Source organism: Haemorhous mexicanus, chromosome 9 (assembly GCF_027477595.1).
Source record: "Haemorhous mexicanus isolate bHaeMex1 chromosome 9, bHaeMex1.pri, whole genome shotgun sequence".
Taxonomy (NCBI): domain Eukaryota; kingdom Metazoa; phylum Chordata; class Aves; order Passeriformes; family Fringillidae; genus Haemorhous; species Haemorhous mexicanus.
The window spans coordinates 27,646,872-27,662,380 of record NC_082349.1 but is presented as its reverse complement, the minus strand read 5'-3'; the positions used below and the strand labels follow the sequence as shown (position 1 = coordinate 27,662,380).

The 15,509-nt window shown below is 43.9% G+C and overlaps 1 protein-coding gene across 8 annotated transcripts in view; it reads right to left on the bottom strand.

Moving 5' to 3' along the window:
- The window catches only part of RASAL2 (RAS protein activator like 2), a 163,955-nt gene that overhangs the window by 38,856 nt on the left and 109,590 nt on the right, over positions 1–15,509 (bottom strand). For all 8 annotated transcript variants that reach the window (XM_059854618.1, XM_059854619.1, XM_059854620.1 and 5 more), the window contains one exon: positions 8,490–8,596. In XM_059854618.1, coding sequence (XP_059710601.1) covers positions 8,490–8,596 — 107 coding nt within the window. The remainder of the gene's footprint in view (positions 1–8,489; positions 8,597–15,509) is intronic.

Sequence of the window (15,509 nt, the reverse complement as noted above, 5' to 3'; positions counted from 1 at the left end):
CATGAAAAATTCACACGTGCCAGAACTAAGCAGAGTTTTTTGACTTCCATTTGCCAAAGGAAATGCTTTTAAATACCAAATGCAGATAGAAATAAAAATGTAGTGATGAAAAATAAACTTCTATCTGCAACAAGACCACCTAACTGAAAGTTTTATTTCCTTTTACTGCTATAGATAAGAAATTCCTGCCAATGTTTATAAAGCAGCCTGCACCATTAAAAAGACAAACCCACCTCTACTGCTTTTCTTATTGTGCAGGTATTTCTCCTAAATACTTATTTCAACACAAAACTGACTCTTGTTTGGTCCTTATACCTAAATGTAACAGAGTGTATGAGCTTTAAGAATCATCATGGAGCTTCTTTAAAAACAGTGAGAATGTTACTGTTTAAACAAACACCCTCAGACAAAAAGATGTAAATTATTACCCAAACTGCCCAAATTGATGAGACTATGTTCTTAATCAAAAAAAGTACAAAATATTTGGTAAGATAAACTAGCTAGGATGAAATTTGAAAAGAGACAGATTTGAGGTTCACACTTGATGAGATGGAGCTTGGTACAAGCTGCCCCCAGAATCACAGGTTTAGGGGAACAGGAATGGAAAAGAGAGATGGGGAGAGAGCTATGGTGCACAACCACACACACAATCAGGAACAGGGCAGGGCAGGTTTGTCACCTCATCCAAAAGCCTCAAACATTGGCCTAAGAAAACCCAATGATAACAACCTCTAAAAATAATTCAATCCCACTGAGAATTCTATTGCATCTCATTTGGAAGTTAAGCCACTTGACTCTCCCCCTCTGCCAAGAACCAATCTCCACAGGAGAAGGGATAATTCAGCAGGCTGTTGGAAACTTCCCCTCATTGCTGCACAGGGAAAGCACAGAAACCCTCACCCCCAAGTATTTCCAGCCCAGGGGTGGTGGCTGTTGAGGGCAGCTTAGGCTTTAGGAAAAGATGACTTTGAGACAAAGATGCCAACTGGCTGTTTGTCCTTAACCTGAGCAGGGCAGCACAGAACTGTCTGACAAATTCAAAGACAGCCCAACTATGAGCTACTCAACTCCTGAACTGCTGCTCCCTATGGACATGATGATTCTCCACTCCAGGGAGAGCAGCCCATGCATAATAAATAATGATTGTCCTGGCTGTTTGAAAGGGAAAGGTGAATTCAGCCATGAACAAATGCAACTGTGTATAACCATAACACAGATCAGCCATTGAGAAAAGGCAATGGTATCCGTGGAAGTTTGAAAGCACTAAAAGTAGGGTAAAATGGGCAGCAAAAAAGGTCCATCTTACACACAGTGCTGTTACCTCCACTAGTTCTTTCTGGGGACAAACACACTGCATCTGAGCCTTGCAACGCTTCTTGAACATCTGTAATTCTTGATGAGGAGCACCAATGCATTATTAATAACACCAGGTGGGTAACTTCATTTACAGAGCCATGAGACTCATCTTCTCTGAGGGGAAGGGCTGGATGGGTACAAAGATAACCCTCAAGTGGCTGTGGATGACAGCAGAACTGCCTCCCCACAAACATGGGGAGGACATGAAGCATTTTATTCCTTAAGCTGTTCACAAGCAGCTATCAAGGAAAAAACCAGTGTCATAGCCAAGTGAAAACACTGTCCTGTGCCAGTAATGTTGTACAGCTATGGGAAGGCAAAGAAGCAGGGGAAAAGGGCCAGGTGGTAAAATGGAAAGATCAAACTAGAAGGATATTCCAGGAATGAGCAGCAAAATGCTGAAGTTTGCTATTCCTTGGCAGAAGGCCAATTTCACTAGCCAGGAGGTGAAGTTTGCTTATGAGCTCAATAACAGTCAGCATTAAAATATTAGCAGTGACTCCCTTTGAAAGGACTCTGAACCACTCACACAGCAGAGAAGCAGGTGAAAACAACCCTGGATACACTTTGGAGGGGATATACAGAACAAGACAGGGACTTAGAACAGCCCCGTTCCACCATCTACTCATCCAAAAACCTGGCACTACATCATTGAAGAGGAGGTTTGTGCACAGGCACAGAACAATAAAAAAGCATGTTTGGATGTCCAAACAGAGGATAAAGCCCAATAAAAGCAGAGTGGTGTTATGTAAATCTGCTGTAGCTTTCACACTAATGCATCACTCTTCTGATTTTCTCATCTCAGCAAGAAAGCTAGAACAAAACAGAACTGCAGAAGTATAAACTGATTACAGGCAGACAAGAGGGGGATTTACAAATGATATATTTTAAAGACCAACTATTTATTTTGGGAACAAAGGCAAGACAGGATTATAGATGTATAAAACAAATAGAATGGAAATTACCTAAGCTCCTCATGCACCCTGTTACATAAGAAAAGCAAAGGGCAATTTAACATGAGAAGCAGCACGTTTCAGATTGTCAGGAGACCTCTCCTAATGCTATCTATAAATGAGCCCATCCAATTCACCACCACAAGATATTATGCAGACAAATTTTTTTTCTGCAAGATTAAAAAAGGATTATGTGTTTATATAAGGAAGAATAACATATGTAGCGGCATTAGTCAGGTTTAAAAATAACAAGAGTGAGCAATAATCATGCTTCAGGACACAAGCTGATCAACAGCAAGGATCAGAAAAGATATTTTTCCCCTGATGGGACAGCACTGCAGATTTGGCCAGATAACAATTTCAGCTTTTCAATGAAAGATGGTCTAAAGCCACAGGAGGGATGCAGAATAGGAGGAACAAGTTTGGGAACAGTAATAAGAAACCCAAGGAAATGCAGAGGATACTGTAACAAGGGTACATTGAAAATACACCTGTTAATAAAATGCATCCTAGGATTGCGTGCACTCTGCACGATGTGCAGCCACAAGTCCTGCAGGAATCCAATCCCAAAGTCACTGGGAATTATACTGAAAAATGCATGAAGAAGCAAGAGCTACCTGATAGCCAAGAGAGCCACATCAGCTTTTCAGATCCCAGTTCAGCAAAGTGTTTAGCATGGACACAACTGGGAGCAGCACCTGGCTGCCCTTGTGGGAGCTGCCCACAACAGGGACAGCAGATGGAAGAAGCATCCTAAAAAGCCCCTATCCAGGAATTAAGGAATAAAGGTAAAAAGTCTGTCTGGAGAGCAATGAAACAATGATAAAAAAGTAACATGATAAGAAACAGGTCACCTGAGCCTGTCAGGAAGGGCAGGCAATGATTTCCTGACCCTGGCTCTTTCCCTGGCATGCAGCCCAACACTTCAGAACACCTTCTGATAATGCAGCACACAGGCTAATTACAAAAAAGTTATTGAAAATGAGCTTTGGTGAAGCTCATAACATGAACCCGAGGAATGGCTGCAGGAATATCTAAAAAGAGTAATTACAACAAGTGATAAGGTATCAAGGCAGAAGGAAGGGTCCAGTGGGATGTGGTGGGGATAGTGGCCCGACTGCTTCTGCTTAACATCCTTGTTAATCATCCAGAAGAAAAGTTAAACAGCACATTAATTACACTGAGCTATATTAAATTAGGAGGCGAAGGGAGGGCCAGGGAGGACAGAGAAATAACACAAAGGGTTAGGAGCAATTAGGAACTGGTAACACACATTCCTGTGAAGTTCAGTACCAGAACTTGGAGAATCAATTGAAGGGAATTAAAAACACAAGAGCAAGAAAAGTGATAAAAGGGCCAGAAGGATTCATTTGCAGAGGATGCATTAATTAAACTTTGCATAACTTGACTAAGTCATGATTTGGAGGTGAAGAATAAAATGAGTTGGTGCATATTTAAATACTACTAAGCCAAGGACAACTGGAATGTGAGCAGTGTTTAAAGCTGTGTACATTCATAGCTCCACTACATTAACTAAGGAATAAAAGGAATTGGATAAAGTCAGGTTTACACCAAACATGAGAATAATGCTCGTGCTGTTGGGGTCCACCAGACAGTGTCAGAGCCTGGATATCCCCATCATCTGATGCAAAACTGAAGTTTGATGTAATGAACAAATCTGCTGTGGCAGCAAGACACTGTGAAGGTTACAGAGCCTATGAACAGCACTACCCCAGAATAAATATATGGATGAAAGTGTGGGGAGCACCCTGGAGATAGTCAGTCACCCATTTATGCTTTCTGACACAGAATTCATGGAATAGCCAACTCATCTAAGGCATCACAGCACAGGCAAGAGATAAAAACTGGAGCAGAGTCAAACAAACATGTCACGAGAAGTAAAGAATAGAAAGTGGAAGGAAAAATGTAAATTTCTATTGAGGGGACAGATTTGAGCACAGCATTTTTCATGGGGGATGCTGTGGTGCCTCACGCTGATGCAAATCAACAATTCCATCTCTGCATTGGTGCTGATGCAGAATTAAAAATACGTATTTGTATGCCACAGGGTCACACAGGCAGCACAGCTCAGCCTTGTCCTACCCTGGCAGCACAGCAGGAGCAGAGCAGTGCTCTGGAGAAGCAACAATCTTGCTGACTGCATAAAAGATGAGGCTGGGCAGCCACGAGATCTCATCAAGCTTTGACCTTCACTTGGGCTGGCTGCATTGTCTTCTGTTCCATTTAGCAGTACTCTTAAAGAGCAAAGAGGCAGACAGCACTTCCATAGATCCAATTATACCCTCAGCCAGAAACAAACCAAGGAAGGCAGTCTGCAAGTATCCTACATCAGGGTTCCTATAAAAATCATTGTATTTACTTCAAGGATTGTGCTCTGGCTTTCCTGTCTCATTCACACTTGTTCCTTTGCCTCTTTCTCATCTTTCTTTCCCCATTAGCCAGCAGACATGGATGAATCATATTATTTGTAATAACAACTCTGAGCCAAAACTGGAGAGCACAGTGCGAGTCTGAAGGGTGAGTTTAGAGATGCCTCTCCATCCTGCAGGAGGTCTGAGGATGTGGACAGTCCCATATTTACCCAATTCCAACTGCAGAGCAATGAGGGAATGTGCCAGGCTGCAGCAGTGCTGCTGGGGCTGCACAGTGCCACAGCAGGGAAGGGGATGCAGGGAGGAGGAGGCACTGCCAGGACATGGTGTGTGTGGGAAGGGAAAAGCTGCTCTCTCGCCCACCCATGCGTCACAGAGCCTACTGAGAGCCAGCTCCCTCTGCCTCCCTGTTTGTTCAGTCAAATAATATCCATTATTAAAATTATGACTTTGTCTGTATGTGTATTTATAAACAGCACACATCTGCCTATATGTGAGTAGACACATTTCTTCATCTCTGCTTTGCTACCTTTGGTGCCCTTCCCTTCTCTCTCGGCATTTCTTCCTGACACACCTGGAAACTGTCAAACATCAAAGTACACAGCTGAACTTATATGGAGACTAATGTTTCAAGTGGAGATAAGACAATTTGAGGCAATGGGGAAGAAAAAGAAAGGACAAGCACCAAGAGTTCTTCTCTCTGTATGTGTTGGGCAGTGTCAGCATTTGCAGAATACCCTTTACTCCCCTCGGTGGGAGATAACCAGAACAAACCATGGCATCATAGAATGGTTTGGCTTGGGAGGGACCTCAAAGATATCTCATTCCAACCCCCTGCCATGGGCAGGGACACCTTCCACTAGCTCAGGTTGCTCAGAGTCCTGTCCAACCTGGTCTTGAACACTGCCAGGGATGGGGCATCCACAGCTTTCCTGGGTAGCCTGTGCCAGGGCCTCACCACCCTCACAAACATGTAGGACATGCTGGTCCATGTAGTGGTTCATCCTAGGAAAGAGCATAACTACTGAAATTCTGTTTTCACACACTAGTAAATTTAAATATACATCTTTCCCTCCAGCGCCCATGCAGGAGGTAAAAAGGCAAATTTCCCAAACTTTACACATCAGCCCTTAAACATAAATCCCTCATTGACCACCACCACTGAGGAGACTACTTAAAAAATACATTGTCAAGGAAATGTTTGCTTAAAGGCAATTATGCTGTTATGAATCAAAATTCCAGATGCTAAAGCAATGCCAATTAGCAGTACTAAAAAAACAGATGCCTTGCTCTGAGTGAGTACCACTGCCTGTGCTTGAAAGAAAAACCTGCACAGAACATGCTGGAAGCTACTGTCCTATTGAGAAGTCAGCTTTGCTCTGACAAACTTAAAAAGCTGTAAAAGCAACTTATTATGAAAGTCTCAGCATAATTTTCCATCAGGATGGAAGAAGGTTAAGCTGTCCCCTGCCTTAAGCTGCTTTGTGTTAGAAATCCAAGCAGTGAGTAGACAAGGTATGGCACAGAGTCAGGGCCAGGGGAAGAATCACTGAGACAGCACTATGCTGCAGCTGCCTGTAGCCCTCCAACCTGTGCTGTAGGTGACAAAGCCTGGAAAAACAAAAAAGCAAGTTCTCCTACTACTAATCTCCCTTATATGCAGAAAAAATCCCTGTCAACTAGGGACAACCTCACAGACACAAGTCTGAAGCACTCTTTGGCATCCTTCACTTGCTGCTCTTCTCAGATCAGTGATCCAAAACTGAGACTTTCACAAGGCACCCAAGTCACCTTTCCTTCTTCTGAGAGCTGGGAAATTCTTATTATCAGTCAAAGGCAGGAACATGACTCCTCCCCAACTTCTCAGCCACCTATTAGGTGTGTGCCAATCTACCAAGTTTACAGTGTGTTTGGTTTCAGCAGTTTTGGCTTGAGCTCATCTGTATTGTTAAGAAAGCTGACTTCTAATTGCAGCTTGCTCTTTTAAACAGCTCAAAAACTTTAAAACAGGATGATCTCAGCCCCCACTTAGGAGTAACAGGGTATAAATGGGTTACTCAGAACAAAACCTCCAAAGCCAGAAGCCTTGTCCCCATGAGGAGGACAGGAGGGTGCATTATGCTCCTGGGTGTACAGGTGGTCAGGCAGACAGAACAGCAGAACCCAGCTCCACATGGCACAAATAGCTTCTAGCTCTCTGCTGGTTTATGCCCAAGAAAAGCAGCCAGGTACTGCTTCCTGGGCTTGTTTGCCAGAGTCCTAAAAGCACAACACACCACCAGGGGAAATGAGAAACATTCTGCAGGGTTCTTGTTTTGAAAGGGAGTGGGAGCTAAAAAATATCAGAGAACTATTAGAGAGCCATTAAAACATTACTTAAGAGATAGGATCATCATTAAAAGGAATGGTATGAAATGAGGGAAAAAAGGAGGCATATAAAATAAACAGTACAGATAGTCATCAAACACTTCTGACACATGGCTTGCAGTTGTTAGACAAAGGCTACTACAAAGCACATATACATCTAAAGGCTTGGGCTATTACTTATAGATGAAGGCAAAGAAAACAGAATTTCTGATAAATGAAGACATGGATAAGACTTTTGAAGGTTCTCAGAGTTCAGAAATCTTCCTGGAACTCTGTGAATCATGGACTCGGTATCAAAATCTCAGAACCTGACATAACAGAATATTCTTGTATCAGCTTCACATACAACTAGATCAAGGTCCTTTTTTTCCCAAGAACCATACAGAAAACAGCTCTCTGAAGTGACAGAGGATCCTTCACAGAACAGCTCAGGTGGGAAAGCACCTCCAGAGATTGTCTAGTCCCTTCCAATCTGTATTATTCTATGACTCTGAAAATGGCCCAAGTAAGGATACCCACTGTATTCACTGCTTCCTTGGTCCCTTTCTGCACTCCAATACACCATGAATTCTCAGGCTGCTTTAAACACCATGTATTCTATACACTCTGACCAACCTTAATACTTGAATAATTTAAATAACTCTCATTACATCTTCTGGCTGTTTTTTAAATTTTAGTTTTAAAATTACACGATGCAAGATTTATTCTGAAGCACAAAGATTGCTTGCCAAAAGTACAGGAGGGCATGAAAACGTTCACAATATTCAACTTAGATGTTTTAGAACATGAACAAATATTGTTGAAAACTACTGGGCACCTCATTTTAACTTGATGATTTGTCCTCAGTCTAATAATAGAAATGCCTTTGTGCTCCTGGACACACTGACCAAAGACTGCCCAAGCAAAACCCAGGCTGTAGCTGAACAACTCTCATGCACACCCACAGCCAACCAAACTCAGGACAAACCCCAAAGAGCTAAAGAGGAATTAACACACCTGCAGAAATTTCATCAGCTTCTGAATAAACTATAAAACCATTTCAATTTTCTATGTACTTCACTGGCAAGAGGGAAAAATAACCAACCTAAAGGAACTTGTTTCCTTGTCAGGATTGAATATGGAATGCAATCCCTGGAGGCGACTTCAAAAGTATTTATATAGGTCGCTGCCTACATTAAAACTGATGTTTCTCTATCTGCAACTTTGCACCAAGGCAATGAAAAGGAGAAAGTTAGGGATACATCAGGAATCTTACTGATAACACATGACACTTGATAGCAAAACCTCTTGGTCAACTGGAAATATTAACCAAATATCCCTGTGCCCCCAGGCTCCCCCAGCCTGGCTGTACACTTGACATTTGAATCTCCTCCTCCCATCCAACGAGACAAATGCCCCTGTGCAGGGAAGGCACACTTACTGGTACTCTGAAAGGAGAAGTGTTCGGGACATCCATGGAGTTGGTTTTCTCAGAGGTGCTGGTCCCCGAGATGCTCCGTCTGCGAGGAGATCTCTCTGCTGGGACCTCTGAGGAAGAGAAGAAGAAGGTGGTGAATGGGTGCCCGGGGGTGGGGAATAGTCAGGCTTTGTGCTCTCTAGGACAGAAGCCTCAGGAAAGTTTTGAGTGCATTACTAAACTGCTAAATTAACCCACTCCTATTTACCTGTATCTTATTCACTTACTAACCTACAATGGCATTTTCACTGGCAGATTCAAGATTGTGACTCTGATTTGACTGGGGAAGATTAAAATAAAAAGTGCTGGTAAAGATCAATACCTGGATATACTTAATATTCTGCTACTGTTTGAGAGACAGTATTCAGAGAACTTAAATCTATTTTCTTTTAGATTGAATTTTTTTATGTAAACAGTGCAGTAATTAAGAGAAAACTCCAACCAAGACCCAGGGAAGCTCAGTTTTAGTCCCAGCTGAATGTAATTCAGCAAAGGTCAAAGTTTGGTCCCATATGATCCAACTACTTGCTCAAAGCATGCAACCAGCAGAAGACTTATAAGTGCCTGAGTAATATGACATATATATCTCTGCAGATTAAAAAAAAAATAGGCCAACTTCTCCTTGTTCTGGCTGTATGACCTTACTAAGATACGACTTTGGCATCTTAAATCCATGCAGACTGATCTGGTGAGCACGAATATTCATAAAAGCTGCACCAGTCTTTGACTAGTACAAATACTGGAATAACAGCATAACAAAGTACACACAGCATTAAAAATCTCTCCACAAACACATATATATGCATTTTTATATAGAGCTAGATATGCACATGTATGCACACAGATACCTTTATCACAAGTGCTGCCCATCTCCAGCTCAATTGCCAGACTTTAAGGAATCCAGCTTCACAAAACACCCCCCGACACGGGGAGGGAAAAAAACACTTCCTAGCAGAAAGTCCATTGTTATCTTCTGAACCTTAAAGAACAGGAGCTAGCCGTGAATCCAGGCAGGGACATTTTGACTCCTGCCGTTCTCCTTTCAAGAGCCAGATGCTGCTTCAACTTCCATTGCCGGCCCTGGGGATGCGTGACTCGCACCGGAGGGATCGCGGGCGCCTCCGACCGCCCTCCCTCCGTCCCTGGCGGGGAGCGAGCGGAGCAGCAGCAGCGCACAGGACTGACTGCAGCTCCTCAATCAATCGCTCCGGCTGCACATCCTCATTAGTTACTTTCAGGCTATTAACAGACGCCCAACTGCCGGCTTCCCTCCACTACCGAATCTTTCCCTGAGCATCCTGATCCGCAGCAGCGAAAAGCAAGGTTTATGGGGAGAGACAGCCAGCTGGTGCCACGAGAGCGGCGTTTTCCTCCAAAGAGCCGAGGGAAAAAAAGGAGAGAAGCCTTCTTCAGGGATAGCATTACTTGTGATACCTTCGCACGGCGGATTTTGATTTCAGCAGAGTTATGATACGTCTCTCCCATGGATGCTTGGAGACTGACAAAATGGAGCACAGAGGAGAGGCGAAGGAATCCGGACCCTGCAGAGTTAGTGTCTCACTCGGTAGATATTCATCTTTTAACAAAAGCACGCTGCTGCCATCGAGCTCCTCAGTGTTGAGGAAAGGACTGCTAAGAGGGGGAGCAGCCTGGGGACTGGGCAGAGCCCAGCACACACAGGTGTGGTGTTCCACCGAGGCACAGCCGGCTGTGGGGGCGATGCCCGAGCCCTGCCCGTACCCACCGAGCCCATCCCGGCCCACCAGAACCAGCGGGAGCCGCAAGGGAGAGATGCCCTGTAGGGAGAGCCCTCCTCCTCCTCCGGAGCAGCACCGGCTCTGCTACAGCATCACCTGCTCCAGAGCTGCAGGGTAAGTCCCCATCAGGGCACCCTTGGAGAACAAAGCACTTGGAGCAGGGCCAGTCCAGCCCAAGGTTTTTGAGTCCATCAGTCCCAGCAGCTCAGGAGCCTTGGCAGTGCTGCCAGTTTTGCCTGACAGTGCACTTTCATATCACCAGCTGCCTCCCTGGCCTAGATGAAGGGAAACTTTATTTTCTGCAGCACCTGTAAGTACTGCTCTGCCCAGAGCTGTGTTAGGTAGGAAGGATATAAAGAGTTGTCTCTGCCATTCCCATGTCCATGTAACAAAGGCAAACCGGATTGATGTATTCCACTGGATCAGGGCTAGAGTGAGCACCTTTGATCTCACTCTGACTAGGAAGGAGTAACGTAATAGGTTTTGGCTTCCTCCACTAGTCACGAGCAGGAAATCACATCAAAGCTGCCCCGGTAATTTAAAACACTCTGTTAACTTTGCTGAGTCATAAATGGAAACACCAGCATTAATTCCCCACTATTTTCCACAACACGTTCTGCAGGAGGGGCAGTTTGGGGAAGAGCTTAACTTTAAACTGAATGGAGTTGGAAAGCTACCACAAGGAATGTGCCTGGCTCTCCTTGCCTTCCCTCTCCTCCCCACCATCCCCACAGCAGCAATCCAACTTTTCTGTAAATAAAATGTTGGCATTTCATCAGTAAAATGAATTTCTTCTTTTCTCACACCACCACAGAAGTGTACCAAATGGGGAAAGGAAAATGAAATATTCACTAGGTGCCTGCAGTGAACTAAAAATAAAATCTACCTTTCCCTCTCTTCTCCTTCTAAAAAACAAGAGCAAATAGACACACTTAGTCCCTAGGAAAAGGAAGACCCAGATACAGCAAAATTGTCGGGATATATTAACTGGAAATCAAAAGCTGAAGCAACTTGCTATGACGCCTGCAGAACAGTATTTTTGCTGAGTCTTGAGAAAGAAATCTATACTGTCAACACCAGGCAAAAAATTAGACAGTTCCCTCCCCTGCTCCACTAGTAATGCTTGAGGCTACTCTTGCATAATCTTCACCTGCTGCAAAAATCAATGCACCTCTCATCAGCTTAGTATTAAATTACAAGTGCTTTCTGCATTGCTCACTCTCAGGGGCCAAGGCTACAGATAGATCACATTGTTTCTCCATCAAAGCCTTTTCAGCCCGTCTGTTTCTGGGAAGAAAAAAAAAAAAAAAAGGGCAAAAGGGAAGAAAACCCACCTGACAGCTTCTCCCCATTTCAACCTTCAACAAAAAATTGTAGAATCTTACAATGGTTTGGGATTGAATGGACCTTAAAGATCATCCAGGCAGGTACACTTTCCACTGTACCATCAAACAAATGAGTTGTAAACATCCCAATGGGTCACTTTTATCACCTGAGATCTTGGTGATATCAGTAATACTTATGTAAATAAGTATCCAAATAACTATTTACACACTACATAGCAACAGTCAGTTCCTAATTAGCTGAGCCAATTACTCTGCAGTGGCAGATGCCTCTGAGGAGGGAACTGCCCAAGGATACAATGCAGGTAGGTCTCTTTTCCCATCCTGCTGAGCCACTCTCTACCCTCAGCAACACCAAAGCTTGTTCTGTAGGCCAGGAGGAAGGTTTGTGTAAGCCAGGTGCCACTTAATACATGAGCAGTGGTGAGGGCTGCCCTCCTTTGAAAGGAACCCTCTCTGCCACAGTGGTGTGGCCTCAGTGCCCTCTGGTCACCACAGGGCTCTGGGGGCTCACATAAATTTCCTATTGCTGGGTGCTGTGGCCACTTGAAACACTTGCTGTGGTAGAAATTTGTATTTTCACTGTGAAGAGCTTTTTCTCCAGGTGGGAGAAGCAGACACTAAACAAACCTCCCATTTTTGTGGGACAGCCACACCAGGTAGGAATTATTTACAGATAGAGAAGGAAGAACACGAAGAGGAAGAAGTGTCTCAACAGCATTTTTCTGATGGGGATTACCTAGTGAAATAGGAAGCTTCATATGAAAATAAATAAAAATGTTAGTGTTTTATCTTGCAGTAAGCATTCTCTCATTTTGCTCACCTGGGGAGAATTCAGACTTAGGCCCAATCCACAGATTGTCATAAAAATTTCATTAAATGCCTGTACAAGAAACCTAAGGTAAAAGAAAATGCAAACCCCCCTAATCTCTTTTAAGTCCTGAAGTCCAAATTTGTATTCTGACTAAAATACATTATGCAAATCCTGCAAGGTATAACTTAAAGGGAAAAATGGAAATTTGCAGAGATAGTTTTTCCACATTTATCAAGGCAACCAGACGGGGAAAATAAATCACAAGAAGATACATCAGAGTGAATGCAACCAAGTTTCAGGACACTGAAGTGCACAAAAGCTGCCAAGGCTGGAAAGGGAAATACAAAGGGAACCCTGCAAAGCTCACTGGCTGTAGAACTCCAGCATCAAACAACTGCTAGATACAAACTATGATCAAAAACTCTCCCAGTCCATTAGCAGGAGTTTGAAAAGAAGTTACTGTGCTGCTTTGCTAGGGATTGAGTCGATCAGATAAGTCTTGGAAGATGATCCAGGTAACTATAAAAGATTTTTAATTTACAGACAGGCAATTCTGTGGGTGTTAGACACTTGCATTGTGCTGGCATATAAAATAAGGTGTAATTGAATTATTGTCCAGTATGGAAGGTGCATAGAAAACAACCTCAATGACACAAAAAGTCACTTAAAAGATTCTTAAGTCATTGATTCCTAAACGACTTTACAGTCTGAAAGACAAGACCTAACATGTGAAGCAGAGGAACACTAGAGGAGGCTGGAAGAAAAGGCACAGATATTGCAGGAGAGATCATTTTGGGGGTTTCAAGTATAAACTCCCACAATTTATTTTCCCTGAAAGCTCAGAGGAAACTGTACATGGCATTGAGTGAGTACAGCATCACCTGTTCTTACACTGATGCATTCACTTTGAAGCAGAAGAACAAATCCTGCAGCTCTGCATACCAAGTCAGAAATGAAGCAGATGCACATCCCTGAACTGCTCCACACATCCTCTGCCTGGCTGTACAAAATTGGGGATTGTTGCTCCTTTTTGACCTCCCCATGCAGCAGCCTCTAAAACCTCCCTTAATGGCTGACTCCACACACGGCCAAACAAATTGCCTGGACAGCAGGGCCAACACAAAAGCAGAGACAAGGAGCTGCTGGCCATGACCTGGAGATGCTGATGTCCTCGTTAGTTCCTAATGATCTTGGACTGCCCCTGCTAATTCAAATTACCTTGTGTTTGCTGCAGAGATTGCACACAGACAATTAATGCTGATCAGCTGACACATGGTAACTTCTTCCTGCAGCCTAATTTGTTTAGAGGCTTACGACTTAAAGACACATTAGTATGATATCAATATTTATTGTCCTCGTTATTAAACAACAGCCTTGAGCCACAGCTTTCCAAACCAATCTTTTTAGTGTCTATAAAAGGGCTGTGAATAGAGACATTCTCTAAAAAGCAATCCTTTGGGACAGCCTCACTGGCTCTAGAACACACCAAAGCTCAACAGCTCCTGCCTGATCCTCTCCATGGCCCAGAAAGCTGCTCCCAGCATCAGCACTTCTTGCTCTCTGGCAGGATTTTGTCCCTGAGCAGAAGGAATTATTGTTATGGACACAGGAAATGACACAATGTACTGCAGACATCCAAGGGGTGCCAGTGAGCCCTAAACCTGGTCCCAGAGTTAAGACACCACTTAGGAATTTTTATTCTAAAAACATCCTCGCATTTCTCTTAAGAAAAACTTTGAGCAGTCTCCTCTGATTTATATTGCTACCATCACACAGTTCAGGAGTCAGGCAAGCTGACAAATGAGAGGAAGTGGACTGAGCCCAGTGATCAGCTTGTCAAAAGTAACAGAGAAGAAAACCAGAGCAGTAAATAACATTGTTTAATCCAGTTTAGTTCATTGGCTGCAGGGCACTTGCCCATTTACAAGGTAACCCTTGTCCAGTGTGTTTGTAACTATTTCAAACAGGCCGTAACCAAGTTTAATTAAACCTGCACACCACTTAAAAGTTTTTAAAAAGAAATAAGGTCAGGTAACCGAAGAAATTAAGCACCAAAGTCGTAAAGATTTCCCAGTAGAGTGTTAAAACCCCAAAAATACAGTTTGTACCCTACCGTACCAAGGAACGAGAGAAGGCTTTTCTCATCTTCTGTGCTGCTATCCAGCCATTCAGCCACATGCCCAGGAGAAAGCAGACTTATTCTCCAGCCAGAAAACTTTTCCATACAGAACACAGAAAGTGAACGAAGCAGGGTAGGAAGGATGGGGAGGAGCTGATGGTCTTGGGATTCCAGTACTCCAGTTCCTGTCTACACTGGCAAACATGGGAGTGTGATCCTGCCCTGTTCTCTCAACCCTACCTCTGACACGGCAGGCATGGGTGGGAGCAGTAACTGGGATTTGGACTTGTCCCTTTGTGTCAGGTTTCAGTCCAAGCAGGAACAGAAAGAAGGCAAAAAAGGGAAGCAGGGGACACTGAGGTCTCAAAATCCAGAAGAGGTAGCAGGTTATGATAGAATCAACTTCAGTAAAAAGTAGAAACACATCAATGCTGAAGAAGCTCAAATAAGCCAGCACAATAGCTCATCAGCTAAGTGCAATGTAGCCCTACCATTCCTCACAGTGTTGGCTTTGTTTGAAGGCTCAGGTATTGTGCTTTACGCTAGGAAAAAAAACCCAGCAAGCTCAGAGGCAATTTAAATCCCCTCCCCACTACTAACGAGTCTGCATTCCCCTGTTTACAAGCCCCTTCCTGCTCCAGCTATTATTCCAGCATCCCAGCCCTCCTTGCAATGCATTCGTTCATGCAATGGCAGGTTGATCAATCCGTGAATAGGAAGCTCCCACCCCTCCCTCTCCCCTCCTCCTGCATGGCGGCGGCATTGATCGGCAAGAATGGAATCTGCTGCTGGCTGCCAACAGCGGCACAGACAGGGAACTGCTCCTCTTCCTCAGCACCGAGCAGCAGGACAGGGGGAATTCCTCCTCTTCCTCAGCACCGAGCACAACCACAGCCCTGCTGGATTCAGCTCCACTGCCACAGACAGAGGTAAGGGCACAGCAGCAAACCT